This window comes from Candoia aspera, chromosome 2 (genome assembly GCF_035149785.1).
Source record: "Candoia aspera isolate rCanAsp1 chromosome 2, rCanAsp1.hap2, whole genome shotgun sequence".
NCBI lineage: Eukaryota > Metazoa > Chordata > Lepidosauria > Squamata > Boidae > Candoia > Candoia aspera.
The window spans coordinates 139,436,079-139,463,527 of NC_086154.1; the positions used below are offsets into that span (position 1 = coordinate 139,436,079).

At 43.7% G+C, this 27,449-nt stretch overlaps 1 protein-coding gene across 2 annotated transcripts in view; it reads right to left on the reverse strand.

The window, feature by feature from the left end:
• RARG (retinoic acid receptor gamma) overlaps positions 1-27,449 on the reverse strand; it is a 93,204-nt gene that overhangs the window by 7,366 nt on the left and 58,389 nt on the right. For both annotated transcript variants that reach the window (XM_063293878.1, XM_063293879.1), the window contains 3 exons: positions 10,775-10,923; positions 8,557-8,698; positions 1,093-1,253 (listed from right to left, as the gene is read on the reverse strand). In XM_063293878.1, the coding sequence (XP_063149948.1) occupies positions 1,093-1,253; positions 8,557-8,698; positions 10,775-10,923 (452 nt within the window). The remainder of the gene's footprint in view (positions 1-1,092; positions 1,254-8,556; positions 8,699-10,774; positions 10,924-27,449) is intronic.

The window sequence follows — 27,449 nt, forward strand, 5'->3', positions numbered from 1 at the left end:
ATTGCATAATTATGCAAATGATTAAAATTGATGCAAATGACATGCAAACATCACTTGTGTAATTACACATTATGTAAAATGCATCAATTACATGAATTTGGATTTAATAGACATTCAGATTTAACAGACACCTTTTCTCCCTAAATGATCTATTCAACTGAGGTTTTATTGTATAAGGCTATGTTCTGGCTACTCTGTTATGTAGAAGGGAGATTAGGCTACGTCAGGAGAAACTTAGTAAGAAGGAAGTAAGGATGCTAAGAAGTGTGTGTGGTACAACAAGAACAATGAGGTCAAGAATAAATGGATACTAAATGAATGTAAGTTGAATACAAAAGTGAGGGACCAATATGAAAGAAGTACCTTGAGGTGGTTTGGTAATAAAGACAGAACAAATGGATGGAATTGCAAAAACAAGATTATGAAGGGAGCAAAACAGGTTGAGAGGAAGAGAAAGTCCGAGAAAGTTGGTTGGGTGGAACTGATGAGATCCTCCAAAAGAGAAAGATGAGAAGTTTACAAAACAAAACAAAGGACTAAATGGACATGCTTTTAATTTATTTGACTTACTATCGCTTACTCTTTTTGTATGCTCTGCATACCATTGCTTATCCTGAAAGGGAACAGCATGATGGGATGTATGTACATGTATAGATTAGTGATTAATCTTGGACAGATAAGAAATAGTGCTTGATCCTTCGATATGGATTTCTTTTTTCTTTTGTCTTGCTACTCCGATCATTGTTCTATCTCCATGGCTGCCTTTATCAAATTTTAAACTAACTGGAGTTAAAATTAACAGGTTTGTTCAGATTTCTGATGACAAAGCATGTTGTGGCAGGGTAAGGCAGAAGTCAAGCTTCTAAATTCCTCCTTGTGGCTTAGCAGAGGAGGGGGGAAAGCACACAAGCCCAGAGGTTTTAATTTGTGGTTTAGCTCTCCAGTATAATATGCTATCAAACAAAACATTTAGTCTCACAACTCAGGTATGATTCTGTGGGTTTGGTCAAGGCTAGAAATGCCCAGTGCCTCCTAATGTGTCCTGCGTTTTAGAGTCATTATATTCTCCAAGGAGTAGGTTGCAGTCATTACCGTGGTGTATTTGCCCAACTGGCAAAGGGACGGGAAGGTTTCCTGATGGGCTTTGCTGACCTTCTGGATGAGCTCTTCCAGTTCAGGTGTCATTTCATAGCTATCTACCACCACTTCCTCTTTCACATCCTTTTTCTTCTTGTTGCGGTCATTCCTCACAGCTGAAAAGGGAGAGAGAGCAAAAGTGGTGGAAAAGGGTATTTTTAACTGACCATAACAATTTCCCTAAAGGTGAGGCTTTAATTTATGTCTCCAGAAACGACTATGGAGGGTTAAGGCTGAAACGTTGCCGTAACGTTCTCAGGCCGTACAGTAGAAATGGGAGTGCTGGATGGCCTCTAAGATCTCTCTTCCCCAGGAGGCAGCATAGTGCCTACAATCCTGATCTTTCACATCGTTGAAGCAAATGCATGAAAAAAGCAGGAGAAAGGCAACCCAGTACTCTGAGGATGCTTTTGAACTTCAATTCCCACCAGATCCGGCCAGCACAGCCACTGGCAAGGCTTGTGGGAGCTGTAATCCAAAACAGCTGGAGGGCACGAGGTGGCCTGTTCCTCCTACAAAATATCTTCAGACAGTTTGCCAACTCTTTTTTTCCCCCTACAAGCTGTCCTCTCTTAAGCATCAATTGCTGTATTGCATTGTTTAGGACCATCATATCTGGGCTGTAAATATCTGGGCGACCACTAAATGGCAACAAAGAGTTAGAGACAATGAAAGCAGTTGGTAGTTTAAATCGTTGTTAACCCCTAAGGCAGTGTTTCTCAACCTTGGCAACTTGAAGATGGGTGGACTTCAACTCCCAGAATTCCCCAGCCAGCCATGGGAGTTGAAGTCCACCCATCTTCAAGTTGCTGAGGTTGAGAAACACTGCTCTAAGGGAACAGCCAGCCAGCTGCACTGAAGTGCTCTCCCTGTCTTTCTGGTGACAGCAAAGGACATTATCATAAAACTGATTCCTCTGATTGCTGAGCCTGAATCTGCTGTGGTAGCAAGGGTGGCAACTGGTGCTGCCCTTATTGTCTTCCTCCTGCCAGCAGGAAAACAACCATTAATCACTTTTCCTAATATGGGAGAGAGTGAATTTGGGCAAGTGTAGGTGGATGCCTGGAATGATATACTCAGCCACCTGTCAAGTTGCCCAACTAACAGGTACAGAAGTGGCCTGTTGGGCTATTTCTGAAAAAAAGAAGAAGTCCTAGACAGTGCTCAGAGACTGGCACAGAGAAGGGTTATGGGATGGAGCAGGAGGGAGGGACTGATAACGAGCTAGCTCCATCCTCAACTTATGCTGCAAGGAAATGGCGGTGTTGGCAATGAGTCCAGTTTTGCCCTTGTGGCAAACAGAACCTGGATATAGCCTGTGGATGAGCTTGGAGCCAGAACATAGTAGGTAAAGTGATGCCCATCTCGCCACCCTTATGCCAATAATAAAAACAGTAAAAAGCACAGCCACCAAAAAAAAAAAAATCCCTTCTTTGCAGAAGCAGCGGAGAACCTGTAATGTGCCTGGCTGTGATGGAACCAGCCACACAGAACTGCAGAACCTGGTTATTCTTCCTAGTTTAAATTGACCTTCTGTGCAGCACAGGTCTAGTGAAGGGTCTTGGTCTTGTTTTTTTTTAAAACAGGGTTAGGGCTCTTTCAAAAGAGCATTAAACCCTTGTTTGTAAGGAGCCAATGTAAGACCTGATAGGCACTTTGACATGTGCCGGTCAGGCCCTTTGTGGGCAGATGTGTCTCCAGATGCCAAATTTCTTATTTCTTTTTGCAGCCCTGGCCAAAATGGAGGCCATGCAGGTCAGTTTTCATCAACTGGATGAGAAAGGGCCTGAAAAGGACAGGCTGTGGGAGGACTGCCGTAGCTTGCTCTATCTAACAAACACAGCAGCCTAAATGGGCCAATAGAAGCTGAGCATATTCCACTCCCTCAGCAACTTTTTCATTCGTGAAGCATGGCAGAGCCTATCTATCACAAAAACTGTGTCAGGAGAAGAGGGAAAACACTACTTTAAGACTGGAACAGCTGGGCTGGGAATGAGACAAAGAGAACTTGATGAGAACATGGCATTAAAAAAATAGTTACTGGCACACATTCATGCCATGGGTAGGGTGGTATGAGAGTGAGCAAACTGTGACCGAGGTGTCTTCTATCCTCCTCCTAAAAGTATTACTGTACTCTGTACCACCTCAGACTATTTGTCCATCAAGCAACAGTTCTCCAGGATTTTGACCAGATTATTTTTCCCATGACCTTTCTGATCCTTTTTTGAAACTGGAGAGCTCAGGAATTTAAACTGGGATTGTCTGCATGCAAACAGCTCTGCCCAAAAGCAGCAGTCCCCCATGTCAGACTCCTAGTCGCTTTACCATCCTTCTAGTGTTGCTTGACCCTTGCAGTTACTCTAAACAGTGCTGCCCAGGGAGAATTTTAACAAGTGTAGCTTCTCACATTGCTACACCTTGGAGAATAGAAAAATTATTCAGCCCTTTGCCAACTATCCCATGCCACTGCTCTTTCCTTTCTCTTTTTCAGCATAATGACCTGCTTGGGATTCCAGATTCCACACCTCTGCCATTTCCCTAACCTCTAAGCCTTGCAATAAATTCTTCAACCCCAAAGAGGCTATCACAGAATTATTCTGAGAATGGTGCTCAGTCAGAGGTAAACTGGAAGGACCAAATAAAGGGCTGGATAGAGAGCCACACAGATGTTGGACAGGTTGGGAAAGAAGGATGGGTAGGATTGCTGTAGCTCACTTCACCCAACAAACAGAGCTGTTGCTTTCTCCAGTGTAGAGCAATAACCAAGGTCAGAGCTTCTCCAACGGCTGGACAGAACCCATCTTTCATAGTGTGGATCCACGGACTGAACAAAGCTCATTAAAAGTAACCTGTGAGGTTCTTGACTTTTCCCCATCCTAGAGATAACATGTTCCATGTTTGCAGGCTCAGGCAAGCCAAATCCGACCTTAAGTAGCTTCCTACAGCTAGGAGGTTCAGGGCATTTTGTACTTTGCATGGCAAGATGTTCCACTGTAAGATGGTAAGTATTTGAGAAATGTTGTTGAGCTCAAATGGGTTGACGACCCTCAACAAACCCTCCCTAGAAGAATGTGTGGAAGAGGCCAAATCTCACAGCAGAGATGACCCTGCAGGTACTTCTAATCCAAGCCATGTGGGGCATTAAAGGTAATAACCATCACTTTGAATTGGACACAGAAATAAATCAGTTCTCGTACAGCAACTACAGCACCAGTCTTACCTGACTGTACTTGCTACCAATGGCTAGCAGATGAGCCACTGCACTTACGGCCAACTTAAGCTTAGTTAATCTGACTTCAGAGGTAGCCCGATGTAATGGGCAGAAAAAATATCCTTGTGGAACAGGAGGAAGAGCAGCAACCAAGACAACAGTCAGATAAAAGAAATCTGAGTCCAGGACAGAAATGTAATCTGAGAAAGCGTCTCAGAGAAGACCCTCCCTAGTTCTCACGAAGGTGAGGGAGGGAGGGGATAAGCAAATTTAGTTTTGCAAGATTCTGTTATGGTAACCTTATACTGTAATAAAGGTAGTATTAGCATTCACACTGTAACTTTGGTTTTCTAGTCTGATCTACCTGGAACGGCTGACTTCCTATGACTCAAACAGGTTGGAGAAAAAGTAGGAGAAAGGCGCACTGTTTTGAGCTCCTGTATAAAAGGCAGGATATAAATCACACAAATAAATAAATCCAACCAATCAGCAATTGAATTACCAGTCAAAGCTGGGCAAAGGCTCCCCAGACACTGTCTCTAACAGGAATCGTGCTCCCATCTATTACTGGCAAGCAGCAACTCCATCTTACAAGTATTCCATCTGAGCTTGTTTTTACCTCTCCAAGCACTAACTCAGATTTTTTTGACCCTGTTCCTAGCCACAATACTCAAGGTAGAATTTGACCAATGCAGAATCAAGTGGAACTATTGTCATGATTTGGAAACCATACTTTTGTTGATTGAGCATAGTTAGCTTTAGCTATCATTTAAGCCAATTAAACAGATGTGGGTCTGTATCTGGATGGCTATGTTAATTCAGTTTGCTTAATCTGGTTCCCTAATCAACCAATTTTTTGGACTTGCACATTACAACAAGCCATCAACTAACCAAAAGAAATGGTTCACACAACACAAAATCTAACCAAGGTTAAAATTAGCCATGCTGAGGATGTTTTAGGAATACAGTGTTTAGATATGTAAGAGCTCTGGTTAAGCACGCCATGTGAACACAACTGATGAGCGTTTGCTTAGGAACTGCCTCAGGTTCCATCATACAAAAATAGCAGAGGATACCTAAAATAAACAGTCTCTGGTGGCAATTTTAAACTCGCCTCTCCCACACTGCTGGAGAGGAAAGAGAAACAACAAACATGAATTAAGTGAAACCTGTAATTGGGTAACTGATAGTAATTACTAATTTGCCTTTCTGCACCTTCCCATGTCAGAAAATTTAGCAAGTGTAAAGGTTCCCAAACGGCGTAAGGGCATTACAATACTTTGAGCTTAGGTTCTACAGGCACTTTTCCAAAACAGTTCAGAGCAGTTATTAACTATTTGGAAATATTACTTACCCTATTATATTCTAATCAGATAGGTTTTTTTAGCGAGAGAGTTGAGAATGGGAGAAGTTTATATTGCAACCTCAACTTGTCCCTGACAGAGCAAGAGGCAAAGTTACATAACTAATCTACTCTTCATGCTACTTTTTAAAACACAAATCAGAATTATTAAGGAGCATTGTACAGGACAGTCCTATGACTCCATTATGCACAATGTCCTAGGAATAAGCCCCGTGAATGAAACAGGACTTGCATCTGAGTAGAAACACATAGGAATATGTTCTTAGCCACTCTTCTGGTTTTTTTCTGTGCACGGTTATGGAAAGAGCAGGGATTTTCATCCACACTCTGCAGTGACAAAGGCTGTTTTAGAAGGGCATTTAAAGGCACGGTGGTCATATGGATACTTTCCTTGCCTGGGAAGGCAACAAGCGGCCATCTGTCTGGCCCATTCCCAAGGCTGCCCACTGCTTCACAGATCAGCTGGACTGCAGGGTGCCAAAATGGAGAGAGTTTCTATATCGCTATCCCCACTAGCTCCAGATGTTTCAAAAGAAGCCTGGGCCCTCTGGGCAAGGCATCTGGAGGTGGCCCTATTAGGGGCTTCTCCTGCGTTGGCGCGCTGGGGAAGTTCTACCCTCTCTCCATGCTTCTTCTCAGCCAGGGTGCCCTCCTTCCCCCTCTCCTGAAGCCTGCCAGCACTCCTTCCTCACTGAGAGTCCTGGGTTGCGTGTGCACTCTCATCGGCCTGAGCCTTCTCAGGCTGCCCTTCCTGTTCACCCCTGGATAAAGCGCCAGGGATCTGGGAACAGGATACGCCAATCGGCAGGATATACACTTATAGCCGCAGTCAGCACAATGCTGGGGGGAGCGGAGCGGGGGGCTGCCAGCCCAGGCATACCGCTCTCTGGAGGGGGCTTTGCGTGCAGACACCACTCCACGGCCTTTGGGGAGCTCCCCCCTAATCTCTCCCCGCAACTAGTCTTTTTCTTTTTTCTTTCTTTCTTTTTCTTTTTAACAGCAAAAGGTGTGGAGGCTGCCCGGTTTCAGAGACTGCATCTAGCCGAGAGCCGTTTCCCTGTGCGTGGTCCCAAGCCCCATCCGAGCCTAGATGGGCTACAGAGGGAAAGGGGAAAAGCCTGGGCTGGCTCAGATCCCTTAGGCCATCCGTTTCCTGTCTCTGCAGTGACAACCCATCGGGATAACATTCTTCTTCGTAGTTCCCCCCACCCTTGACACCACGCTCCCCTGGCCCCATCCTCTCCCCCCGCCTCTCCCTTTAAAGTGACAGGCCCTCGGAAATAAATCGCCAGGTTTTGAGACCTAGACGCTCCTAATTAGGGGCTCTTAAAGAGGCGGTGATTAATGTGGGTCCTGGCTAAGGCCAGGGCAAAGACATGCCTAAGCAGCTGGGAGTAAAAGCAACAGCCGCTGAGAGGCACTCTGTCTCTGGAAGGGCTGGGCACTTGACAGCCCTCTTAAAGGGGCAGCAGAGAACTCCGATTTGACCTCCAAGGGACGCTGGTTGGTCTGTGGCTCCTCCAAGACAGGACCCTTTGGGCAACGTTGCCCCCCAGCCCCTGGTCCCTGCCCATTACGGAATATCAACATGGGTTGTTGCTTTTGTTGCTCCTCCCACCCCATCCAGGGGGGAAAATTGCCATCATCGCTATTGTTTCTGAAAATCCACATGTGTCTTTTCAGTTTGGAGCATTTTTGTTCCAGGGAAAATCCTTCTGAAAGCGATGCCACAGAGGAAAAATATTACGGAGAAACCAGATACAAAAAGCAGATGGGGTCTGCAGGAACCAAAGATCCCTGGGAAAGATTTGTGTGAATTCTCCTAGGTGCATCTATGACCGTATCACAGCAACACAGGCGTTGGTAATAGGCATAAAAATTGGGTATCCTATGCATAGGGTGTAAAAGCAATGCTGGCTTGTGGGGGGAACTGCAGAAGAATCATACGCACAAGCTGTTCTTTAAAGCAATGCGGTTTTAGGCTTTGGAGTATACGGAATAAAAGTGCACCTCCTATTGTGTCTGCATATGTGTACACCCAGATATGGTTTGCCGTTAGACACACTTGTATTTGTCATACAGAGTTAAATAGCTTATGTCCACATGTCCTGGGGGAACATGAGAAAACTGTTTAGGTACTATCAATAAATATTTAAATATTTATGAAATGTCTACAACAGGGGCATATTTAGCAATTTAATAAGTATAGTCCCTATACTTTAGGCTTCCAAAGCAAACATGCCCTGTGGCCAGGTCAAGTAATACACAGTGATTCCTCTAAAGGTCCACATCCTCCCCACTTTCTTTTCTTTCTTGATCCATCCCAGTCTCCTTTGCTATCATTTATGGGCCTCCAACCTGCAGGAAAAAGGATATTGGACTGGGGAAGCCATTGGTCTGATGAGCTGCAGCAGGGCCCTTTGCGTACTTTTAACTTTCTTTCTTTGTCTCCTATGTGCACTGTTTGACTCCAAGAACAGACGTGTTCATGCTGCTTCCCTTTACGCTTTTAGATCCCCTTCTAAAAAACCATTTCTTTCACAACTATGAACGTACAGTAGCTTTATATTTTCAGGGCTGTTCCTTGCAGTTAGCCTTGCTGTGTCTCATTCTCAGGCCTTTTCCAGCTCACACCTGCATTATGTGCACCCCAGCAATATTTAACAAGGGTAACCCCTTTGGCATTAGCTTTCTACCAGCCCCCAGAAGATATAAACCAGCCCTCCCCAATCTGGCTGGTTCGCTGTGGTGTCTGCAAATTCTGGGTTTTGACGTTCTACAGATATGGAGGTCACAAGATCCTTTGGAAGGGATCTGCCATTCAAACTCTGGTGGAAGGACTCACCTTCTTTGGACATGCCAACCTCAAAGCACTTCTGTAGGCGACAATACTGGCAGCGGTTGCGAGTAACCTTGTTAATCTGACAGTTCTTGTCCCGGTGGCAGGTGTAGACCATGTTTTTCTGAATACTTCGGCGAAAGAAGCCCTAGAAGTCATAGAGAGAAGAGTTACAAGTGACCAGCAAGATTGAGGTGGAACAATGGCATGGAGATAGTTTCAAGCAGGACTCTTTCCTAATGCCAGCTATGTTGGCTGGCACTGTGCTCACATGGCTATGTTCTCACACAGTTCTAAACTATGGCTTGCTTCAACCAAGTTCAACTGAGTGAACTGACTATAGTAATTGATTGGGTCCTTAAAGTGCATTAAAATGTAAACATGGCTCACCAGCCACAAGGGCTGCATTCACAGAGAACACTCTCCCAAAATCAAACCACACAGCCTTAGCCCAACAGGACCAACCAGTGACTGTTTCACTTGGGGACCAGGGCCGCAACTAGGGTCTGTGTCACCCGGGGAAAACATGGATCCCCTGCCCACCTCGGTGCCCCACCCAGTACTCATTTTGGTGCCCCCCCCCAGCGCAGCACCTGGGGCACATGCCCCGCTTGCCCCTCCCCCAGTTGCAGCTCTGTTGGGGACTCCTGTTTAAAGACGTTTATTTAGCACAGGGTAAAGGCAACCTGATACCCTCTGGATGTTTTGAACTACATTTCCCACAATGCCTTTTCTTTGGCCTGGCTGATTGGAACTTGTGGGTGTTGTGATTCAGCCATGCTTGGAAGGAAGATCTTGTTTCTTACCAGCACAAGCCTCATGGCCCGCTAACTGATCAGAACCTTGGGATGCACGTGCATTATGACATGTAACAATGCAACCAGCTGCCTAATGCAAGGCCAGATTATTAGCCATTCTTGCTTAGTGCTGTCTTCTCCCACATGCGTCCCCTCCCCAAGGTGCTCAGGCAGGAGAAACTTCTCCTAGTGCTACAGTGTCCTTTTATAAGAGAGCAGTTTTCCTCAGTTCAGGTCCTTCCATACGCCTCAGAATACAACTCCCATTGGTCCCAACCAGCATGAACAATTATTGGAGTTCATGGGAATTGTAGTCCAAAGCCTCTGAAGGGTACTGGGTTGGAGAAGACTGATACAGGAGCTAAAAGGCATGAATCCAGGAATTTCTGAGTCCACATATCTCCTTAGCTATGTTACGTAATTGGATGACTGTAGGCAAGCTACTTTCCCTTGGATCCATCTGCAGTATTGAGATGGTCATATCAGCCTATTGATAATATTAGAGAATATTGCAGATGCTAATTATTAGGATCCCAGAGACCGCACCTGGGAGCTGAGCAGTGCAAACAGTTCCAACAAAAAAGGACAAATATAATTAGCCTGTCCCAGTGCCAATACTAGAGAGCTAGTTTGGTGCGGTGGTTAAGGCACCAGGCTAGCAACCAGGGAACCATAAGTTCTAGGCCCGCCTTAGGCAAAAAGCCAGCTGGGGGACCTTGGGCCAGTCACTTTCTCTCAGCCCTAGGAAGGAGGCAACGGCAAACCACTTCTGAAATCTTGTCAAGAAAACCGCAGGGACTAGTCTAGGCAGTTGCCAGGAGTCAACACTGACTTGAAGGCACCAGAAAAAAAAAAGTGCCAATACAGTACTCCTGCTGGCTGCAAACTGAAATCCAACACATCTGGGAGGACATCCAGTTTCTGTCTGGAATCATGCAGATATGTTAAGTGTACCCTTACAATCCAGCCACTGACCTCAGAAACCCTTGGCTGGTCAGAAAATCTGGGTGGCCTTCAACAGCGCTAGCTCAACTCTCTAATATTATTCGAAGGCCTGTAGATTTCTGTGCTAAAAATATAGGTGGAATTTCTGCAACAAGCAACTCTAGATTCTGCCATTAGACTGAAGGATGCAAGTCAGTGTACATTTGCTTGTTTTGCACATTTCATCTTGCTTGCATAATCTGCTTTGGGTGTTGGCATGCAGCAACTTGGAATTCCCTGCTGTAACATTCTTTGGCAGAGGAAGGAGGTCTGGGTAAAGTAGCCAGCCACACCCTCCTAGCTGAACAGAGGCAGGAGTCATGATGCCTGCCTGAACTCAGGATGTGTACTGTGGAGGCTATGGGGGCAGGCACTTGGGAAATGCAACCCCAAACTCAGAAATTGGAAAGCAGACTGGAGTCCAGGACGTTCCCTTCACTTACCTTGCAGCCCTCACAGGAGCTGACCCCGTAATGGTAGCCGGAGGACTTGTCATTGCAGACAAAACAAGGCTTGTAGACACGTGGGGGTGGGGGTGGAGAGGGGGAGCTGGGCACCATTTCCTCAGAACTTGTACTCTGGGTCTCCACCGCTGTAGAGGGAAACAAGAATGCATGAGAGAGAGAATCTGATTTTCTACAAGGTGGGGGGGGGGTCAGAAATTGAGCACAAGTAGTGGCAAAATGGGATTTAAAAATTTTTTTCCTAATCCAAAACTTAAGGGGAAGAGAACAGGACAATCAAAGAGAACAGAACAATTCAACTTGGAAGAAATTGTTGTTACAGACATGGCTCTGTCTCTTCTCTTCCTTTTAGCACACAGCATGGAATTGCATCTGTTTCTACTTGGCCAGAGGGTAGTGGACATCTAAGAAAAGGTGAGTAATAACAGGATCCTGTGACAGATGGGATTTTCTTCTCAAATCTACCTGGATGCATTGAATGATACATGATGGCACAAAAAAAAATCCAACATTTACCTATAAGTGTTATCAGACTCCTGATTTTTGACTAAACAGTAGTGGCATCTGAGCTGGGAGGAAAGGGATCTTGAAGTCACAGTGGATTCCTCAATGAAAATGTCAACCCCGTGCTCAGCTACTGCCAAAAAGTCCAATTGGATGCTTGAAATAATTAGGAAGTGAATTGGAAATAGAACTGCTGATATAATAACGCTCCTATACAAATCTATGGAGACGCCATACTTTCAGTATTATGTAGTTTTGTTCACTACACCTTTAAGAAGGCTATTACAGAATTAAGAAAAAAGGTACGAAACAGGGCAACCAAAATGATTAGAGGGCTGCAACAGCTCCACTACAAGGAAAATTCACTGAAGCTAAATGCAAGAGGACTCAGGATCAGCAGAAAGAAATATGTACTTTTTACACAACACCTTAGTTAAACTATGGAATCTGCTACCAGCAGCTGTAGCAATAGCAGCCAATTCAGGTCATTTTAAGAGAGAACTGGACAAGTTCATGGAAGATCAAGATATCAGTGGCTACTAAGAGTGATAGCTGTTAATTATTCCTGAATACTAGGCAGGTTCACTGGTTGCTGTGAAGCAGTAGTGGAGTCCAAGCTTGTGAGCTTCCCAAATGCATCCAATTGGCTATTGCATAGCAGAACGCTGAACTAGATGGCCCTATGGCCTGATCCCACCGGGCTCTTTGAACACTGTTATATATTCCTCCTGACAGGGGATCATGGACTGGGTGTTTGTGTGTATGTGTGTGACTCCATCATTAATACCCCACAATTATATAGAAAGCTTCATCTCTGCCCTTCTATCTTCAAGAAGTTAAGGCAACGTCCTCAGTACTCCCTCTTCAATTTTCTCTTGTGAGGGAAGTTAGGTGGAAAAATCATGCTTAATGCAAAATCATTCAGTAAAACTTCATGGCTGCGTGGTAGCTTGAACTATGTTGGGTATTTCCAGTCAAACAAAATCACTGTAATATGCCAGCTCTCAAACTGATTTGGGAAGAAGCATGTTCAGGAAGAGCTGCTACTTCAATGATCATCAGTCAACCCATGTGTGATCTTTGTTGGTAATTGTACTTTATTCTGTTTGGGATCAGGATCCAAACCCATGCAGATTACCCCATGCTATGCTGCAACTGAATAAGAAAATCTGTACCCATCCATGAAAGAGATGACAAGCTGGCTTGGTGGGGAGGCAGAAGAAAAAGGAAGTTCAGAAGGCAGAAAAAAGTCCCAAAAGTTTGAGGGAAACTGTTCAAACATGAACAGCAGACCTATCAGATGGACAGAGATATAACCATGGCAAATAATATGTATATATAGTCTTAATATATGTTTTAATGTTTTGCTCTATTTCTAGACATAACACAAACATCATAACTCTAAAAAACATTTTCTGGCACCTAAAAGGCTAATAGATTAGTTGCAGGATGGGTCTGAGAGAGCTGGAGCCCACTTTATCAACAGGTGCATGAATAATTTATTTAATACTCTGTCAATAAAAATTTATGCTACAGGAAATACATTTTCACTCATCTAATTAATTAGGCTCTAGTCCATGAAACTTCACCAGAGTTATTCAGGATCAATTTTATTACAGCCTTTAACCAGAAAAGTAACCACAGTTATTTCGCTTTGACGATGCCATGTGTGTGCTCATTCTCTGAGCCACAAACTAGCCAACCATCTTTTAGCCTAATTTGCTGTATGAAACCTGCCTGCTTGGATAGTTTACATTTCAGCGTGTAAACAGTGTGAACATGCAGTCACTTATTTATTTATCTATCTATCAAATTTCGTCACCACCCATCTCCCTCAAAAGGGGGACTCTGGGTGGTTTATAGTAAAGCTAAAAAAGATTAAAATACAATAAAAACAAGATATCTTAAATAAAAATATAAAATAGCATCCAGGATGGCAATATTAAAAGTTCTGATTTAAATTCATAAGTACACGGGAACCACTTTAAGGTGCTAGCCACCCCCAGGATTGACTACCCTTCCCGCCCCAAGCGAGGTGGCAGAGCCAGGTCTTTAACCCTTTCTGAAAGGCCTGGAGAGTGGGGGTCTGCCTCACTCTGGGGGAAGAGTGTTCCACAGGGCAGGGGACATGGCAGAGAAGGCCCTCTTCCTTGACCCTGCCAATCGATAATCACTCATGGACGGGGTCCGTAACATGCCTCCTCTGCCTGACTGGGTGGGACAGGTCAATGTGATGGAAGTGAGGCAGTCCTTCAGGTAACCTGGACCCATGCCATGTAGGGCTTCAAAGCTGATAACCAACACCTTGAATTGGGCCCGGAAGCAACCAATGCAGCTCCCGCAGCAAAGGTGTTACATGCGCCATCCTTGGGGCACCCAAAACTGCTCACATGGCCACATTCTGAACCAGCTGTAGCTTCCGGATACTCTTCAAGGATAGCCCCATGTAGAGCACATTGCAATAGTCTATATGGGAGATGACTAGGGCATGAGTGACTGACCGGAGGCCCTCTCGATCCAGGAAAGGGCGTAACTGGTAAACTGCTTCAGCATGCAAACAGCATGACCATGCAGTCACATATAGCACCCCACCCACCCCCCAGAGTTGGCAAACAGCCAAAGGAATTATATTGGTAGTTTGTAACCCAAAGTAGGCTGCTCAGCCGTCTAGTTAGCTTAATATAATTATTTTATGAAAACAAAAGAAATAAAAACACCAAACCTCAAGAACTCACAAAACAGATCCCCCAAATTTCAGCTCTATCCCCTTGGGTGATATCCTTGCCATGTTTCCTGTAATCATTGACAGGAAAAAATATTGAAAAGAGTTTGCTCCTGCCCACTAAATCATAAACCATGGATTTCAAACCAAATGATTGGGTATATGCATTACAGTAAACCAACATCAATCCAATCGTGTGATGGCTTTGCTTGATACAGGAACCCAACTTCAGTGGAGTCACTGTTCTTCTGGAGTTCCTGCTGTTCTCCTCTCAATGTACCAATGAGGAAACTGAGAGAGGAAGAAGAATCCCTTGCTAAAGGTCACATCAAGGCTGAAGACAGTCTGGAAGTTCAATATTCCTGGTCCACGTTCAGTATTTTAAGGCAGGAGAGCACAAACGTATTTCAGGAAGAAATCAACCAATACTGGGAATAAATGACTTGTCCAGACTTAGAATGAGTTGGGATAGCAGAAGCAATGAGCTGGTTGGGTAATCATTATTACAATGAAAAGCCTAACTCAACATTACTTCTGTATGATGAACTTCCCTGGGAAGAAGCGAATGTTCAAAGATTTTTAGCCCGAAAGTCCATGCCTCTTGCCCTCGTCATGACCCACAGTGCCTAGACAGAGCTCTTTCAGCCCAAACTGCATTTTTCCACCTGCATTTTCCCCCACCACCCCCAACCCAGGCAAAGCATAAAACTGTTTGCAATTCTAGCTTTCAACAGAGACTGAATTTCCTGTGTCAAGGCCCTAAATGCCACATTCCAGGACAAACAGGTTGGAATTGTTACCAGAGCCTTGTAACATAATCCCTTTCCTTGGGGGAGGGAAGAAAAGAATAAGCCTGTCCCAAAAGAAACAGAGGAGGAACAGCCTTCCTCAGCCTGGGACCCTCCAGATCTGGAATGATGGAAGTTGTAGTCCAGTTCATTTGAAGGGTATCTGGTTTGTCTGAGTTTAAAAAATCCCAGCTAGTCTATTTCCTTTCAAGGTCCTGCAAAAAATGGTTTCCCACCTCCAGGATGGTGGTGCCCTTTCCTTCTGCCAAATATGAATTAAGGGTGATATAGGACTATTGTATGTATAAAAATAAAACATACTTCTACAATTACAAGCATTTCATTAATCCAATTCTCAGTTAAACTTTAACTGCATACATCCTCCTCTTTTTCTAGCTGCAGTTTGGCATAACTCTGCAATGCACTGGTTTTTAGCTTCTTGATAATTTCAGTGCTTCTGTTGAAATACACCAGTCTTCCCCAGCCTCATAGGCCCCAGATATGTCAGGGTCCCTGAATTTCCAGCTGAGAACTCTGGCAGCTATAGGCACAGCATAACTGGAGGGCACCTGGTTGGGGAAAGATGGGCTAATGTTTGTTCATCTGATCAGTCAGGCAAAGGGACCTTGTTTCAGAATATTTAGTTCTATTCAGTTTTGAAAAAGAACACTGAATTAGAGACGGTGTGTTTGAAAACCAGCGATCAGTCCTAAACTGTTCATGTCAGGAAATACAACACCAAAACTTTGCATTTTTTTCTAGAAGCTGTCAAAGTGATCTGAGGGGGATAGAATTGTGTACGGAATACCCTGCTTACAAAACGAACTGTTATAAACAGCGCAGGAACAAATGGAAACCCAAATCCTCCTTCGTCCCCAGTTTTACCTTCCTGCTATCAGCAATATCTCCCAATCCTGGCTCCAGCACAAACAATATTTGCAAAAGGAAAACAGCACTTCACAGACACTCCACTACAATAGATAACTAGCATATACAAAGTCCAAGCAACCACCATATCTCTTGGACTCACAGTGACCCTACAATAAACACATCCAGCTTTTGCCAAATCACCGTTCAATGAATATTCAGCACTCAAAACCTCCTGTAGTATGTGTATTTCTCTTTCAACTTTATAAATGACCAGGAAATCATCCAAGTCATACAATCTGTGGCCAGGTAATAGCTCTGCAAGAAGTCTTTCACCTGACCTGATGTGCTGAAGATTCTTTGCAAAGATTTCTGCAGAAAGCAAAACATGCAATGTAGTACTGAACACAGCATTCCTCTTAAGAAAACCGATTTCTAGCTTTTTCAGAGATGAATATGCTAGATAATGGCCAGTTGTTGTTGTTTATTCGTTTAGTCGCTTCCGACTCTTCGTGACTTCATGGACCAGCCCACGCCAGAGCTTCCTGTCGGTCGTCACCACACCCAGCTCCCCCAGGGACGAGTCCGTCACCTCTAGAATATCATCCATCCATCTTGCCCTTGGTCGGCCCCTCTTCCTTTTGCCCTCCACTCTCCCTAGCATCAGCATCTTCTCCAGGGTGTCCTGTCTTCTCATTATGTGGCCAAAGTATTTCAGTTTGGCCTTTAATATCGTTCCCTCAAGTGAGCAGTTTGGCTTTATTTCCTGGAGGATGGACCGGTTTGATCTTCTTGCAGTCCAAGGCACTCAGAATTTCCCTCCAACACCACAGTTCAAAAGCATCGATCTTCCTTCGCTCAGCCTTCCTTATGGTCCAGCTCTCACAGCCATATGTTACTACAGGGAACACCATTGCTTTAACTATGTGGACCTTTGTTGTCAGTGTGATGTCTCTGCTCTTAACTATTTTATCAAGATTTGTCATTGCTCTTCTCCCAAGGATTAAGCGTCTTCTGGTTTCCTGACTACAGTCAGCATCTGCAGTAATCTTTGTGCCTAGAAGTACAAAGTCTGTCACTGCCTCTACATTTTCTCCCTCTATTTGCCAGTTATCAATCAAGCTGGTTGCCATAATCTTGGTTTTTTTGAGGTTTAGCTGCAAGCCAGCTTTTGCGCTTTCTTTTTTCACCTTCATCATAAGGCTCCTCAGTTCCTCTTTGCTTTCAGCCATCAAAGTGGTATCATCTGCATATCTGAGATTGTTAATGTTTCCTCCAGCGATTTTAACTCCAGCCTTGGATTCCTCAAGCCCAGCATGTCGCATGATGTGTTCTGCGTACAAGTTGAATAGGTAGCGTGAGAGTATACAGCCCTGCCGTACTCCTTTCCCAATCTTAAACCAGTCCGTTGTTCCATGGTCTGTTCTTACTGTTGCTACTTGGTCGTTATACAGATTCTTCAGGAGGCAGGCAAGATGACTTGGTATCCCCATACCACTAAGAACTTGCCACAATTTGTTATGGTCCACACAGTCAAAGGCTTTAGAATAGTCAATAAAACAGAAATAGATGTTTTTCTGAAACTCCCTGGCTTTTTCCATTATCCATCGGATATTGGCAATTTGGTCCCTAGTTCCTCTGCCTTTTCTAAACCCAGCTTGTACATCTGGCAATTCTTGCTTCATGAATTGCTGAAGTCTACCTTGCAGGATCTTGAGCATTACCTTACTGGCATGTGAAATGAGTGCCACTGTTCAATAGTTTGAACATCCTTTAGTGTTTCCCTATTTTGGAATGGGGATATAAGTTGATTTTTTCCAGTCTGATGGCCATTCTTGTGTTTTCCAAATTTGCTGGCATATAGCATGCATTGTGGACCATAACAAATTGTGGCAAGTTCTTAGTGGTATGGGGATACCAAGTCATCTTGTCTGCCTCCTGAAGAATCTGTATAACGACCAAGTAGCAACAGTAAGAACAGACCATGGAACAATGGACTGGTTTAAGATTGGGAAAGGAGTACGGCAGGGCTGTATACTCTCACCCTACCTATTCAACTGGTATGCAGAACACATCATGCGACATGCTGGGCTTGAGGGATCCAAGGCTGGAGTTAAAATCGCTGGAAGAAACATTAACAATCTCAGATATGCAGATGATACCACTTTGATGGCTGAAAGCAAAGAGGAACTGAGGAGCCTTATGATGAAGGTGAAAGAAGAAAGCGCAAAAGCTGGCTTGCAGCTAAACCTCAAAAAAACCAAGATTATGGCAACCAGCTTGATTGATAACTGGCAAATAGAGGGAGAAAATGTAGAAGCAGTGAAAGACTTTGTACTTCTAGGTGTGAAGATGACTGCAGATGCTGACTGCAGTCAGGAAATCAGAAGACGCTTAATCCTTGGGAGAAGAGCAATGACAAATCTCGATAAAATAGTTAAGAGCAGAGACATCACACTGACAACAAAGGTCCGTGTAGTTAAAGCAATGGTGTTCCCCGTAGTAACATATGGCTGCGAGAGCTGGACCATAAGGAAGGCTGAGCGAAGGAAGATCGATGCTTTTGAACTGTGGTGTTGGAGGAATATTCTGAGATTGCCTTGGACTGCAAGAAGATCAAACCAGTCCATCCTCCAGGAAATAAAGCCAGACTGCTCACTTGAGGGAATGATATTAAAGGCAAAACTGAAATACTTTGGCCACATAATGAGAAGACAGGACACCCTGGAGAAGATGCTGATGCTAGGGAGAGTGGAAGGCAAAAGGAAGAGGGGCTGACCAAGGGCAAGGTGGATGGATGATATTCTAGAGGTGACAGACTCATCCCTGGGGGAGCTGGGGGTGTTGACGACCGACAGGAAGCTCTGGCGTGGGCTGGTCCATGAAATCACGAAGAGTTGGAAGCAACTAAACGAATAAACAACAAATAGCATGCATTACCTTGACAGCATCATCTCACAAGATTTTGAACAGTTCAGCTGGGATGCCATCGTCTCCTGCTGCCTTGTTATTAACAATGCTTCTTAAGACCCATTCAACCTCACTCTTCAGGATGTCTGGCTCTAGCTCACTGACCACATCGTCAAAGCTATCCCCAATATTGTTATCCTTCCTATACAGGTCTTCTGTATATTCTTGCCACCTTTTCTTGATCTCTTCTTCTTCTGTTAGGTCCTTGCCATCTTTGTTTTTGATCATGCCCATTTTGGCCTGGAATTTACCTCCGATGTTTCTAATTTTCTGGAAGAGGTCTCTTGTCCTTCCTATTCTATTGTCTTCTTCCACTTCCGCGCATTGCTTGTTTAAAAATAATTCCTTATCTCTTCTGGCTAACCTCTGGAATTTTGCATTTAATTGGGCATATCTCCCCCTATCACTGTTGCCTTTTGCTTTCCTTCTTTCTTGGGCTACTTCTAGTGTCTCAGCAGACAGCCATTTTGCCTTCTTGGTTTTCTCTTTCTTTGAGATGTATTTTGTTGCCGCCTCCTGAACAATGTTGCGAACTTCTGTCCAGAGTTCTTCCGGGACCCTATCTACTAAGTCCAGTCCCTTAAATGTATTCTTCACCTCCACTGCATATTCCTTAGGAATATTAGTGAGCTCATATCTAGCTGGTCTGTGGGTCTTCCCTAATCTCTTTAGTCTGATCCTAAATTGTGCAAGAAGTTCGTGATCTGAACTACAGTCAGCTCCAGGTCTTGTTTTTACTGACTGTATAGATGTCCGCCACCTTTGGCTGCAAAGGATGTAGTCAATCTGATTTCGGTGTTGTCCATCTGGTGAAGTCCATGTATAAAGCCGTCCCTTAGGCTGTTGGAAGAGTGTTTGTTATGCAGAGTGAGTTGTCTTGGCAAAATTCTATCAGCCTATGTCCTGCTTCATTTTGTTCTCCCAGGCCATGGTTACCTGTAATTCCAGGTGTCATTTGACTGCCCACCTTAGCATTCCAGTCTCCTGTGATGAAAACATCTCTTTTAGGCGTGTTGTCCAGTAGGTGCTGCAGATCCTCATAGAACTGCTCTACTTCAGCTTCTTCAGCATCTGTGGTTGGGGCGTATATTTGGATCACTGTGATGTTAGATGGCTTGCCCTGAATTCAAATTGAGGTCATTCTATCATTTTTTGGATTGTATCCAAGCACTGCTTTAGCCACTTTACTATTAATTATGAAGGCTGCTCCATTTCTTCTGTGGTCCTCTTGTCCACAGTAGTAGATCTGGTGGTCATTTGATGTGAAGTGGCCCATTCCAGTCCATTTCAGTTCACTGATGCCCAAAAGTCTATCTTTAATCTTGACATCTCACCAATAACCACATCCAATTTGCCCTGGCTCATAGATCTTACATTCCAGGTTCCAATGGTGTGTTGATCCTTAGAACATCGGATTCGCTGTTCACCACCAGCACCGTCGGCTGCTAGCCGTCCTTTCGGCTTTGAGCTAGCTGCGTCATCACGTCTGGGGCTAGTTGAACTCATCCTCTGATCCTCCCCAGTAGCATTTTGACCATCTTCCAACCTGGGGGTCTCATCTTCCGATGGTATACCGACATATCTCTGGTTGTACTGATCCATTTCATTTTCACAGCAAGAATACTGGGGTGGGTTGCCATTACCTTCCCCAGGGATCGCATTTAGTCTGACCTCTCTGTCATGACCTTCCCGTCTTGGGTGGCCCTTCACGGTTTAGCTCATGGCATCATTGAGGTGCTCAAGCTCCAGCACCACAGCAAGGTAACGATCCTTTGCTGAAGTACAATCTCAGAAACTCAGAAAGGGGTATCTGATTAGCAAATATTCTGAGTGATCAGTAAAGGCATCAATGCCTTTTACTAAATTAAAAAGAATATATTTTCAAAGAAGCAAAAATGATTTTTTAAATTCCCCACATGTCATTCCTACTCAGTTTGCCCCTTTCGTTTATTTAACTCTATACTGTCTATTCAAACCAATAACTTCCCCACAGTTGTAATCCAGGGTTTTCCACAGCTTTTCAGTTTGCTGAGTTTCTTTGAGCTAAAATTGCTGAGAATTGCACTTTATGTGCAATTTACACATCTATGCAAGCAAAGGGAGGAAATACTTAAATATTTTTTGACCGCAGGCCTATTCTGACATAAAATGTGATGCAATCTTCTTTCCACAACATTAATGCTGGAATAATGATGTATTTTATTAGTAATGGACATGGCAATTCTCACACCTCCCAACTCCTCCATAAAATCTGAAACAGCTTTTTTTCATACATGGTGACTGGGCTTAATATAATGTAATATGAAGTTATAATTTATTGAATAAGCCACAATTGGCTACAAACCATGATCTGCAAGCCATAATGGCTGAGTTTACACAACAAGCTATGCTAAACTCAAAGAAACTACATTATGACTTAGTGTGAATATAAACTGATGGTGCTTCTCCCCATAATGCCAAAACAGCCCAAGGGAAACGGAGAGAGAAGGGGAAAGCACACAACTATACACTCCTGTCAACTATTTCTACACAGAGTAGAATTATATATCTGTACTTTGCATATGCACTCACACACCTTCTCCCATCAAGACCTTGCCACCAGAGGTACAGAATCAGGTTAAATATGTGTTGGAGTTTGACACATTCTCCTATCTTACACAACCTCTTGCTGATGCATTTCAGGACTGCTATTTTCCAAGGATGCTACACATTTTAGTACTTGTCAGCACTTCCTCTGATCAGCTTTTTGGTGATGATGGGGGACTGCACCAACCAGCTGCTTGCTGTTAACTCCTAACAGCTGATCAAGAGTAGCAGGAGCTCCTGATTAAATAACTCTTCTTTCAACCAGCAAGATTTATCTAATCAGTTAGATAAACAAGTTCCCACTAGATTGCAATGCAAGTAACAAGTAAACCATAGTGTGGAATTAAACATGTGCTTCTATTACAGATATATTTTAGGCACTTAAATCTTACCCACCATGACTAAATACATTTCAGGTAGTCCTTGCTTACCGACCGCCTCATTTAGCAACCATATGAAGTTAAGATCGTGTAAAGAAAACCAGCTTTACAACCAATCCTTGCGTTTATGACCATCACAGCGTCCCATGGTCACGTGATCACCATTTGCGTGCTTCCCCACCAGCCTGAGACAAGCAGAGTTAATGAAGAATATGGAAGTAAAATCACAAATAGCGGTCATGTGATGTTTTGCTTAATGACAGCAGTGACTCGCTTAACAACTGAATGGGAAGTAATGTTGTAAGTCCATTGCAGTCATATGATTTTCCACTTAGTGATAATGGCACTTAGCAACTCTGTTGCTGATCCCAGTTGTGGCTGTTAAGCAAGGACTACCTGTAATATTGATACTCTCTCTCCAAAACTGGAAGCAGAGCAAAGTCCATACTCAATTACAGGAGTATATATGCAATGGATGTTGTAGGTGCCAGGTTAAATCTTTGCACTCTTAACCTAGGATCTTACTAAGTTCTTGGAGGAGACCTGCTACCAAACAAGACTGAGTTAAATGGATCCATGGTCAGATTCAGTTACGTAGCATTAATTGCAGATTTGTTTCATATATATGCTAGGTTGATATAGGACACATGATGATTCTGGCCACATCGTTTACATATAGGCAATGACTTGTATGGGACTCCTTGTACATCAGTTGCTGTTTCTCTGGTGTGCAAATTTTCCTTTCATGAAAGTTAGCATTTTCCATTCCAGTGCATAAAGCTAGATCAAAGCAGCTTTTCATTGTATGCCCTCGATGTGCTATTGTCATGCCAGTTTCCCACAACCGTGTTCACAACATATGTTGAAGCACGAACTGGCCAGCCCTCTTTTAACCTAGTGTGTTGTGCAAACCCAGCCCATGTGGTGAGTTTATGGTTTAATGAGTTGTGTAGAACTGACCAATTGGGTTAACTGAACAAACCATTGCTTTATTAATCGTGGGCAAGTGCGTTCACAGCCCTGAAGTACGAAGACCCCACATACATATTCAGGAGCCACAGTTGCGCTACATAGATGTTTGAGAATGCACAGCTGTTGATAGCGTTAATGTGTTTGCTGCAGGAAAACCTCAAATAAAACTGCCACCACCAAGATGGCAGGATAAAGTAGAAGTTAGCGTTCAATGCCTGACCATATTTGGGGGTGGGGGGGGTAGTAAGAGAACACATAAAAGCAGCTTCATGATTTCTTCCATTTCCCTATAGATGAATAGAATATCCATTTAAAAATTACACCATAGGTGACAATGTCACACAAACCTGCTGGTCCACAATTCAGCAGTGCAGTTGCAGGCTGCCACTGAGGAGAGTCCCAGGAACAATTATGTTAATCCTGGTAGCCCACAGCAAAGGATAGTCACCTTGCACAGACGGAAGAAAAGTACTGAATCTCGCCCCCAAACTTCCCCACTTCTTCTAAAAAGCCCTTTTCTTTATTATACACCTGCTTTTCCCCATAAGAGAACTAAGAGGCTCTCATGCAGTGACTCAGATTGTGAATGATGCTAGGAGCCTTAGCTAAGTACGTTCTCTAAGCAACTGTTTCCAAGGGATACCTCTTCAGGGAACTCCTGGATTCAAACAGCTGGAGAAATGTCCCCTCTGCCGGATCTGACAATACTGGGTCCCACAGATTTGTTCCTTGCCCTTGGCTCCAGCGCCACAGCAGCTTGTGGTGGATCTGCAGAAACAACTCCCTGGGGTCTGGAGAATTGACTAAAACATTGCCAAACTGCTGGAAGAGTGCTGGGAAACCAGTATCTCTTCAGAGATTGCTATGCTCTAGTTTCCATCATGCCTAACCATTGTTGATGCTAGCTAGAGCTAAGGAAAGATGGAGACCAACTTCTGAAGGGCCAGAGATTCCCCAGGACAGGCCTGAAGGTGGTTTATAGACCCAACTACCAATAGAAGAGAATAGATGTAGCTCAGGGGTGAACTGAGGAGTTCTTGGTGCTCTCCAGGCTTGGTGGTTTGCGTGCAGACATGCAGTGATGATGTTACCTAGTCGGGTAATGGAATGTCTGCACACAAACCACCAAGCTCAGAGAGCACCAAGGACTCCACAGAACCAGGACTCTTAACAAAATGTTAAATGCCCTCAGACTTTGATGAGGGCATTTAATTAAGCTTGGTAAGGAATGTTAACTTACCTTTAAAAGAGGTCGACTCCAAGCCACTAAGCATACAAATCTCCAGCGTTCATCTGGTTCATAGGCAGCAATGCAATTAGAGTGCTAAGGGTGATAAGGATGGGGGGAGGAAAAGAAGCTATCTCAGTGATAGCCCTACATTTATTTTATGCTGGTGCTACCCCGCCCCCTCCAGATCTAAGAGTAATTCCTGGGAAGTGGTGTTTATCATCCTTTCTACAGACCCAAAAGGCTGTAGAAATGTTTGGCAAGGGGTGCTCAATCATTTGGGGTTTTGAGAGCCTGCCAAGGGTATTCACCCAAAATGGCTCTCACTGGAGGCTTATTCCCATGATGGCACGACAGGCATGGCAAGTCACAAAACACCAGAAGGCAAACTTGTAGGATGTTCCTTACTACTTAGTCCAACCTTCCAGGATTCTCCCTCAATCCCAACTTAACTTTTTGTTTTATTTCTGAACAGATTGGCACCTTTATAAACAAAGAATTGGGTGGTGGCTACCCACCATTTTTATTTACTAAGAATGTCTGTGGCACCTGAGACTTTCTTGTAAATAAAGATACTGCAGACTGGTGCTTTCCTTTCCAAGTGCTTGCTTCTTTTTCTTTTTAAATAATTGATTAAAAATTGAAATAGGTGGGACAGAAAGGCAGAGATATGCCAAGAGAGAGGACCACTAAGAAGCATTAGCATTCATAGGTGCTACTTTGGAAACTCCTATGTTAGTATGCAACAATTCAAGAGGAGGTAGAGATTTGAAGAACTATCAGCAAAAGCACAGTTAACCCAAATAGCTTGGACCCACTGTCTAAGGCCATGACAAAAGTTTGCAGAGCGCAAGACTGGCACAGGGATGTCTTGGTTGGGTAGCCGGCAAGTCCTTACATTAGCAATGCCTTTCTCAGGCTGAAAAGCAAACACTTGCTTCAACCAGGGAGGTTAGCTTTGAGAGACGTAGTTTGAGTTTGCAGCCTGGAAGCTACTCCAGATGCCTGGAACTCAGTCTACTGGACATGAAAAAGGGCTGGGGTCACAAGAAGGCACCAAAGCCAGACCTCTGGGAGCCCCAGCTTCAGGCATGTAAAGTGAGACCCTATGCTTTCAGGTGGCTTGATTCAGCCCAAGCCTACCTCAGAAGAGTTTGAAAGCCAATGAAATAAAAATAAGCTTAGGCATTTGGATAGTGCAGCAGAAATGGCACTACCTAATCTTCTAGGAGTCTCTCGGTAAGTATTCTCCCAGCTTTGATCTATATTCCAACATCATCCCTCTCCTCCCCAAAATACCTTCCTGCAGGAGAAGTGTTTTAGGTCTTCCCTCTGCTGAACTCCTGCTTAGCAATTCTGACTTCTACTCTCTCCCAACTGGAAATCCCAGCCTCCCCAGGGGTCCTCATCAGCATCAGAGAAGAAGGGACAATTAAAAGCTCATGAATTTTAACCCTCTGCATTATCCTCTTCTTTTCGATAAGACAATGGGGGTTGGGAGGCTGTTCCCTCGGCTCCAGCAGTGCATGACTGACTCCCCAGGGCCAGAGAAGATAGAGGCAGACAAAAGGGGGCCCAGCCAGGTGATTAGATCTCAGTGGAAGCCTTTATTTACCTGAAAGCAGCCCATGAAGACAGGGATGTGTGTGGAAAAGCTGGTGAGAATTTTAAAAAGATGAATAAGAGAGAAGGAATGCAAGATCACAAACATACCCAGTAGGCTTTCCCTGTCATCACTCAGGATAATCTGCAGCCCCAACTCCTCAAGTTCTTTAAACTAGACATCAAAGGTACTTTTCCTAATATCACCAAGAAGATATAAAATAGGTAAAATAGGTGTACCGGTAAACAAGGATTCATGCTACATAGGAATAACGCAGTATGGAAAGATGGATATATCTATGGTACAGAAATAACATCATGCTGTAAGTGTCTGAAAAAGATAACATTTGTCTGCAGTTTTTGTGGTCACAATTTCAATAGAGCACCTAAGAGAAACAGGATTTTTTATACCCTTTTTTATTTTCCCCATTCTGCCTTTAGCAGAAAATGAAGATTTTTGCTTCAAGGAGATAAACATTAACGCTATGTGGATTGTCCCTTAGGGATCAGAGGAACTATTAAATATTGGGGCAACCTTGAAGTAAAGTCTTTCTGTATTGAGTCAATTGTCAAAGTGAGCTTTTGTGCTCTGCTGATCTCTCCTTCAAGCTTATGTTACGTGTTCAAAACATGTGTTCAAAGTACATGGATTACTGAGTCCTATTCACAATAAAGAACCCCGTTAAGTTGACATTCTTTTTCATTCTTTTTTAATGTAGGCAAATGGTCAGAAAAATGAAGAAACTGACACCTACATATACTTTCATTAAAACAGCAATCTCTGTATACTGCAGAGCTCCATGGGCAAAAGTTCCTTGTCCTCAAAGATCTTTGAATTAGTACCTTTCTAGATGGGCAAGCTCTTCTTTTTGGGAAGTTACCTGCCCTGGAACAGGATCTGAAGAATCACATCAGCAGTACATTAAAAGACAAGCATTTCACAAAAGTTAAACTAAGTCCACTTCGTAAGTCATAAAAAAGACCAATGAAATACCCATAGATTGTGGTTTTCATGAATAAAAAGTCCTACCTAAAGATATATGTAATCTACACAAAGCGGATAAAAGCCAACATATAATGTGTGCAGAAGAGATGATGGTGTACAGTATTTTCTTCCCACAACTTCTGCATGAACTGCTGCATTTTAGCTCTGTGTAATACTGTGTCAAATGATACGTGTCCACATTTGGCAGGCTCCCATACCAATCAGGAAGAATGGCCAATAACAGAAGTGTCATTGGTTTCAGTACACAGTTCAGCAACTGGGAGGCAACTGGGCTATTTCCAGTTAAACACTGGATTCCTTCTCCATCCCAGCCAGAACAGAGGAACTGTACAACCATTGTTTCCTTTTCTGTCCTCTCTGTTTCCCTCTGGCTTTTTATGATTTAAGTCAATTGCTCATGTGGACAGATATGAGAAACTGGGAAATAAAGAACAGGAACCAATTGAAGCTGATCATATCTGCTCCTGGGATTGTTTTCAAACCAAACTGTGGAGGGGGAGAAGAAACCGTATGAAAAACTTTGCTTCTTTTCATTTTCCCTAGTATAAACAGTACTAAATACAGTAACCAATTCTCCCCTCTGTGAATGCTGTCTTGCAAATGATCTCAAAGAGGCAATGAGGAATTGAGGTCCAGCACATCGTATCCCTCTGCTGTCAAACTTTTTACATTGCTTGTTGGGCATTTGTAGCCCTGAAATACATAATCAAAAGTTACTCACAAATAAGAACTGTAGACAAGTGTCCTATACTGTAAGACAAATTGAAGGGCTTATTTGTGAATAGACCTGATTATGGTGAGGCATGCCACCCTATCATTTCCTGTCAACACACTTGCAGAAACTACGTTCTTTGATGTCCTGGTCCTGGGCATTCATAAAATACTGCATCTTTTAATTAAGGACTAGTGTCCTCTAGTCCTTAAAATTCTGGGAAGGCCCCTAAATAAGAACACTTCCCAGAACAGAATATAAAAAGCAGATTCGCTGACTTTAAGAAAAAAACAGCTGGTGTGAGCAGACCCAAAGAT